The sequence below is a fragment of the Microtus ochrogaster genome, chromosome 6 (assembly GCF_000317375.1).
Source record: "Microtus ochrogaster isolate Prairie Vole_2 chromosome 6, MicOch1.0, whole genome shotgun sequence".
Taxonomy (NCBI): Eukaryota; Metazoa; Chordata; class Mammalia; order Rodentia; family Cricetidae; genus Microtus; species Microtus ochrogaster.
In genome coordinates this window covers 86,467,864-86,475,901 of record NC_022013.1, presented here as the reverse complement: position 1 = coordinate 86,475,901, position 8,038 = coordinate 86,467,864, and the positions used below count along the sequence as shown (strand labels likewise).

The 8,038-nt window shown below is 44.3% G+C and overlaps 1 protein-coding gene across 1 annotated transcript in view; it reads right to left on the bottom strand.

Moving 5' to 3' along the window:
• Adss (adenylosuccinate synthase) overlaps window positions 1-7,827 on the bottom strand; it is a 32,019-nt gene extending 24,192 nt beyond the window's left edge. The window contains exon 1 of the mRNA XM_005348990.2: window positions 7,414-7,827. Coding sequence (XP_005349047.1) covers window positions 7,414-7,596 — 183 coding nt within the window. The 5' untranslated portion in view covers window positions 7,597-7,827. The remainder of the gene's footprint in view (window positions 1-7,413) is intronic.
• Between the last annotated feature and the right edge of the window lie 211 nt (window positions 7,828-8,038).

The following is an 8,038-nucleotide window of genomic DNA, read 5'->3' as shown; positions in this document are numbered from 1 at the left end:
TAGACCTGGAAGAGATGGGAGGTCCTTGGACTTCCCACAGGGCAGGGAACCCGGTCTGCTCTTAGGGCTGATGAGAGAGGGGGAGTTGATTGGGGAAGGGGGAGGGATACGGGAGGCGGTGGCGGGGAAGAGACAGAAATCTTTAATAAATAAATAAAAATATTCCTAACAGTACCCAGTTAGTAGAACGGTTTGGGAAGGATTGGGAGGTGTAGTCTTGGGGGGGTATGCCACTGAAGCAAACTTAGAGGTTAATAATAGAGTGTGACTCCTATTAGTCTCTGCTTCATGGTTGAGGATCAATGTGAGCTCTCAGCTGGTCCTCCACTCTGCCATCATGGACTCTTAACTCTCTGAAACTACAAGACAAAACTTATGTTTTTTGGTCATGGCATGACTGCAGCAATAGGAAAGTAACAAGGACAGAAATTGGTACCAGTGAGTGGACTGTTGCTGTGACAGACCATGTGCTTTTGGAAGAAAGTGGGAAGACTTTGCAACTTTGGCCTAGGAAAACAGTTGGATGCTGTGAGCAGAGCTTAATGGGCCGTCCTAGTAGAATCCTGTTGAGAGCTATAGACTGTCTGTGGAGACCCAGCTCAAGAGGTTCCAGGGGCAAACAATAACAGCAACTGAGCTAGAGAACATTCTTGTGAAACTTTGGCAAAGAATATGGCTACTTTTTCCCTTCTACTCAGAATTTGCCTGAGGCTAAATTGAAAAGTAATGGACTCTAAAACCATAAACCAAATTAAATGCTTTTTCTTACAAGTTGCCTTAGTCATAGTGTTTTATCACAGCAATAAAGTAACTAAGGCAGCTAGACAGACGGCTCAGCAGCTAAGAGTATTTGTTCTTGCAGAGGACCTAGGTTCAAGCCTCAGTACCCACGCAGCTGCTCACAACCATCTAGAACTCCAGCTCTAAGGGGTCCAATGACCTCTTCTAACCTCCACAGGCATCAAACAGGAAAGTGATATATAATCATACATGCAGACAAAGCACTTATAATATATTAATAAAATAACTCTAAAAAGAATTTAATTAATATCTTAGGCAAGCATGATGACAAAAGCCTACCACCTCAGCATTCAGGAGATAGAGCCAAGAGGATCATTAAATCCCAGGTCAGCCTGAGCCAGAGTGAAACTGACTCAAAAAATAAGCAAGAATAAATATTTAAGTTAAGCTTCTTAATAATTTGGATATCACATCACAGAGCTGTGCAAAAACTAAACATTAGGGCTGAGAGATGGCTCAGAGGTTAAGAGCACTGACTGCTCTTCCAGAGGTCCTGAGTTCAATTCCCAGCAACCACATGGTGGCTCACAACCATCTATAATGAGATCTGGTGTCCTCTTCTGGCCTGCAGGGATACATGCAGGCAGATGTGTACATACATAATAAATAAATCTTTAAAAAAAAACCAAAACTAAACATTATAACAAAACAAAAAACCTCAGAAAAATTCCATGTTTTCAAAGCAAAAAAAGCAAAGTTTCCAATGAATCATTTTTTGCCTTTACAAAAATACATAGGTAATTTTCACTGTTTTTTCCTAGAATTGAAATAATAATTTGACTCCAAAAAACATTTGTTCCAGAAAAGAAGAGTCTATAGTACAGTAGACTATTGAAAATCATTTTATGAACAAGAACAATCCCAAATTTTCTGTTTTCTTCTGTCTTGTATTCCCATACTGATTTGGGATTCCCCTCTATCTGCTAAGAATATGTCCTACTACTATTGATTAATAAAGAAGCTATTTCAGCCAATAGTTACCAGAGTAAAGTCAGGCAGGAAATCAGAACAGAGATAGGTAGGCGGAGTCAAAGAGACACCATGTAGCTGCTGAAGGAGAAAGACACCAGAATGGGCCACAGCCTCATTGTGATACACAGATTAACAGAAATGGATTAATTTAAGATATAAGAGTTAGCCAGGGATATGCCTAAGCCATTGGCCAAGCAGTGTTGAAATTAATATAGGTTATATTATTCAGGTCTGGGTGTCCAGGTAACAAATGAGCAGTCTCCTACAACACCACATGAAATTAATTTCAGGTCAGCATTAAGAGTATGTTCAACTCCCCTTCTTTCCCCTTACTTTACAAATTGAAGTAAACATGCCCCTGGCCACAGCACTGATCCAGGCAAACAGTAATCCAACCTGAGCCAATCAGCATCAGAACGCCAGGATTTAAAGTGCTAGAACCCATGAAATGCTGCTGAGATAGATCCCAGAAGCAGCCCTGGCCACTCTCCTCCTCCACCAGACAAATCCTGACTTTGCTTATTACAGTTTCTTTCCATTGTTTGTAACAAAGAAACAGGAAACAAGCCCATTACAACAAGGTAAGTATACCCTTGCTCTCAATGTCAAGAGGCCGGGCTGTGGTGGCGCACGCCTTTAATCCCAGCACTTGGGAGGCAGAGGCAGGCAGATCTCTGTGAGTTCGAGGCCAGTCTGGTCTACAAAGGGAGTTCTAGGACAGGCTCCAAAGCTACAGAGAAACCCTGTCTCGAAAAACCAAAAATAAATAAATAAGATTAAATGCTGAATTTTAATAACATCTCTATGGTGCCCAGGACAATACTTTTAAAGCATGGCACTGCAGGATATAGGGATGCAATAACAATACTTAGTCATCTTGTTCTCAGATTTTCCATGAATACCCTTTCTCCCTAACTGGATCTTGAAGAACTCAAAAGACAAATGTTTTGGATTTTTTTTTCCCTTTCTATTCTCTAAAAACCAGAACCCACCAAGTTCAATTTTACACTATAAGTTCAAACCAAATATTGTTGATATATCTAAGTGTCTAATTTTGAAGTTATAAAGGTTCTGGGGAAGTTTAAAAGGCAAGGGGGGGTGTGATGGGGGAGAGAGGGAAGAGGAGATGGGGATGGGGACTGGGACAGGACAGGCTAGACTAAAGGAGAATGAAATCAAACCCGCAAAAATGACTCTATTCTTAATGTATTAGACCTTTCTATTCCCTCAAGTTACTCCCCTCTTTTTAAACCTTTAAGTGAGTTCCTGCTGTGATGGAGATGAAGGCAACCTCTTGGGGGTGTTATGAACATAAAATAATGGCATTTTCTTTTACAACAGCAAAAGCCCAAGTGCCAAGGAAACAATTTCATGTACAAGTCCTAGAGGCTCTCTCTTTTCTGAGTCCCACGGGAAACAGTCTGGCTCTCTGTCTTTATGGCTTGAATACGTGGACAGTATTATGATCAACAGGGCTCCAAATGAAAGAAGGAATGAATGGGGTTCCCACTATAAATTAAAAAGTCACAGGGCCTCAGACCCATGCCCTTGTCTAATGTTCAAACTTAAGAACCTGATAGCTTGAGTCAAAGGTTACTACTATCAGATACTTTCTTGGTACTGAAACTTCACTTTTCCAGATGAACTTTTTCACCAAATCTAACACACCTGTCAACCTGTAACAATATGCACCCTTTTAATCACTAATTTCAATTCCAAAGTTGACTATTAAATTACTAGAACACAGATTAAACTATTCAACATAACCAGATATACTAGATAAAAAAAATACATAAAGGTATCTATCTGTATTATTTTTTAGCAAAGACGTCCAAGTGCTTGGGCAATCTTGGCAGAGTTGAAGACATTCACCATTGTGGTTATTTTCACTTTCAGACACACAAATGTGAACATGATGACAGTCTCAGGTTTTGTTTCCTACCTTAAATTTCCGTTACGAAACAACTCACAATGAAAGCAGGAAACAGCACTGCCTTGAAAGGTCTTAGTTAAGAAGTGTGGACTCTAAGCACCAAATTCCAGCATCTAGTTTTACCTAGGCAAACTACTGCTGCCAAGGTAACCAAGATCACCACCCTTGCTTTCTCTAAGACCACTAAATAAGGCTGGTACAAACACCTCCAGTCCGGTCTCTCTGTAGTTTCTACTCAACAAAATAAAGGAAGCAAATATACTACTTATCGGGGGAGAACAGTAATAGGTTTACTAACAAGCTACTTCTGTGCTATATCCTGTTTCCACATGCTACCTAACCTTCCTCAGCCCTGCCCTGGCAACAAATCCGTTTACACAGCAGTGGTTTCCTAGACTAGGAGTTTCTTGTGGGCACAGGCTCAGACAGTCTGGCATTTCCACTGCAGACCTCAGTGTTGTCCTGTAGATACAAAATAGGTGTTTCCTGGATGAATCATCAGTCTGCAGCTGGTCCTCTACTTACTCTCCTTTCCATTAAAATAAAAAAATTGATTTAAAACTAAAGGCAAGGACAGCTCCAAAGCCACAGAGAAACCCTGTCTCGAAAAACCAAAAAAAAAAAAAACCAAAAAAAAAACAACTAAAGGCAGCACAGCAGTGATGATGATCCCTTGATTCAAGCCCTATCCATGTATTTGAGTCTAGAATGCCTACACATTTATAAATAACTATCTGACCCTGAATTGGAAGACAGGCCTTAAGTGCTCCAATGACAAAATGTCATTAGCTTTGCACCTACTTTCCCCCAAATGTATCTTATTAAATTATTATTACTAAAAAGTATAGTAGTTAGGAAACATCACTCATCCCCTTCTCCCCTTTAAAACTAGATTTCAAGCTACATTTTATGTGAAAGAATTATTTTGTGATTCTATTTGAAATATGGATATTTATATATACATATACAAAACACTCTGGAGAAATGGTGTGTAACAATAACAAGGGATACATTTTATTAATATAAACCTCTTTGAAGGTATACTTGACTAGCAGCTGAACAAAATGGTAGATCTCATACAACACTTTCACATAGGTGTCTCATGTACTTTGCTCATATTCGTCAGCCTCTTTGACCCAATCCCCTTTCTCTTCCCATTCTATTTTCAAGAATTTTTTAGGATTCTTTGTTTTTTTTGTTTTTTTTTAATATTTATTTATTTATTATGGATACAATATTCTGTTTGCATATATGCCTGCTAGAAGAGGACACTAGACCTCATTACAGATGGTTGTGAGCCACCATGTGGTTGCTGGGAATCGAACTCGGGTCCTTTGGAAGAGCACGCAATGCTCTTAACCGCTGAGCCATCTCTCCAGCCCTTTAGAATTCTTTGGATGAGAATACAAGCTATATTTGTTTTTCTAAATCTGAGTTATTAATACAATGTTCTCCAACCTCACCATTCACCTATAAATGACAATTTTCTTCTTGATAGCTAACACTCCATTTGTCAAATAAACTCAAATTGCTCCAGGCTCAAAATTCCTTTCCTACAACTGGCTGTCTCCATTCTCTATACATTCCACTGTCTTCAGAGTTACAACCTAGAACTAATGTCATTAAGTAGATACTGAGTTATTAGTGCTAGTCAAATAAACTACAGTTACCAAGATGAACCACAAAAGAGAAATGCTACAGGGTCCCAGTGGCACGGGGCATTTGTAAAGCAGAGGTAGGTGAGGTGGATCTCCGAGTTTTAAGTCACCCTGGTCTACATGTAGGGCTACATGGAGAAACTCTGTCTTGAAAACAAAAAACAAAGCCCAAAAAGAAATGTTTAAGCCTATTTTTTATCTACTTGCAGTTAATGAGAATAGTAAGAATCCTAATGATGGGCTCTTAAATCACATAAGAAAAAAATGTAAGAGCCAGGCGGTGGTGGCGCACGCCTTTAATCCCAGCACTCGGGAGGCAGAGGCAGGAGGATCTCTGTGAGTTCGAGGCCAGCCTGGTCTACAGAGCTAGTTCCAGGACAGGCTCCAAAAACCACAGAGAAACCCTGTCTCGAAAAAAAAAAACAAAAAAAAAACAAACAAAAAAAATGTAAGGATCATGTAAGTAGTAAGTTTATAAGTGTGGAAGTTTGACTGATCACTCATTTCTCCACTAGCCTCAGGTAACTCCCCAATCATATCTCTGGGCATTCCAAAGGCATCAGATCAGCCTGATACATGACCTCCCTAAGAACACTTTCTTGGTAACATAATAACACCTTCAGTCTACAAACTGATCCTATAACTTTTTAAAGGTACATTATACTGAGAACCTTTTGGATAAATACAATGGCTACAACCTTGGAATCTACAATACGGCTGGACCTGTCTGTGATCTATTTCCAAGCCAAGTAGGCCTCAAACCCACCCTTCTAACCACCAAGAGTTTAGGCACTTTCCTAAGTCTTCAATCCTGCGTACAAGACCTGATTTTAAACACGAAATGGTAAAGGCTTTCCTTTGGAGCACTTTCTATGGCAACGTGAGTCAGAATACCACGCCAACCCCTTTCAAAGCACCATTAAATATGCATGCTGCCAGACAAGGTGCAGGAACAAAACAGGTGAAAAGGAAGAATGGGTGGGAACGCCGTAGTTAATGCCACGGTTAGCTCGGCTAAGAAACAGACAGGGTACGTTTCTGCACTCAATAAAAAGGAAGATGGCCCAAGCCACAGCGTCTAGCTTTTTACACACCTGCTTCTGCATGGGATTCAATTTTAGGCAGAAAGCTTTCCCTCAGGTCCCTCGCCTAACCTAGACCAACTGCATATCAAGACACAAAAGCATGCACACTCAGGAAAAAAGAGATATTCTTACAACCTAAACATGCAGCCGTCAACTGCAAACACTACATCTTCTTTTGAACACGGGTATGCTCATCTATTTTGAACTCTGAAGCAGGGAGATAGTTTTCTGAGAGCCTTTACAAAGGCCTCGCTTCTAGGCTGCTTCAAAGCAAAACAAATAGGAGAAAAGAAGAAAAAAAAAAGCTAACATTGAAAACCACGTGTCTCCGGGTAGGAAGCACTCGATTTCCCGAAAGTCAACTTTTTATGTTACCGGAACATTGAAAATATTTCTAAATATCCAATTTGAAATCTGTATCTACTTGCTCACACTCATGGATTCCTTCTTTAGGGTCCAATGAATAAAAAAAGATCTCCCATTAATATAATTTAAGGGATACAAAGGGGAAGGAAAAAAAAAAAAAAAAGAGGACCCAAACAGTCCCAAAGCTCCGCTGCGGAATCTGATGTCAACAAAGTGGACCGAAGGAGGAGCGGTTCTGCGTGCCGGGGCCTGCAGGTGGGGCAGTCTCGGTTTCTGGGAATTTGAGGGAAAGGACCCTCCCTCGGCCGCCCCGGTGGGTGGGCCTCGCCCGGTCCTCACCGGGTCAGAGTGGGAGTCGGGAGCAGGCCTCGGGCGGCAGCCCCCTCCGCTCCGCCCCCAGCGAACCGCCCGACCGGTCCCCAGACCCCAAAATGCTGCTCAAGCGTCGCACATCCTCCAGGTTCCTCCAGAGTCACCCGGAGCGCCACCCGAGACTCCAGGGCAGGGGCTCCCCCGCAGCTCCCGGGCCAAGGGGCGCAGCTCAAGGTGACACCTCACCGCGCCCGGGCGTCCCCTGCCAGGGCCCGGCTCCTCTCACCTGGCAGCGGCAGACGATGTCGGCGTCCTGCGCCAGCAGATCCACCACCTTCCCTTTGCCCTCGTCGCCCCACTGCGCGCCCAGCACCACCGTCACCCGGTTCCCTCCGGGCGGCGCCCTGGGGCGGCCGCAGTCGCCGTTGGGCAGGGAGGCGGCGGCCGGGTTGCTCTCTGAGATCGACATGGCTCCGGTCAGGCCAGAGGAGCCTTGAGGAGACGCGGCGGGCGAGCAGAGCGTGAAGCCAACTGCTGTGCGGCCGCCAGCCACATGCGGAGGAAGAAGGAGCCAGAGGCCGGCCCCGCCCCCGCCCCGCGGGCCGCCACCCTCCCGCCAGGCCCCGCCCCGCACACCGCCGCCCGCTCAGGGCGGGACCACTTCGCGCTGGCCGGAGCCGCAGCACCGCCCGCAGGCGCCGCGGCCTCAACTGCCGCCACCCCAGGGCCGAGGCCACACCCCCTCCTCCGGCCTGGCGCGCGACTCAGCCGCGAACCGCGCGAGAGCGGCGAGCGGGGGCGGGGCTAAGGGAGCTCCGCCCTCACAGCCCGCCCACCGGCCCCTCCTGGGGCTTTCAAACTCCAGAGGCGCGGAGGGCGTGAGGGCCGTGAGGGGCATGAGGAGTGTGGGA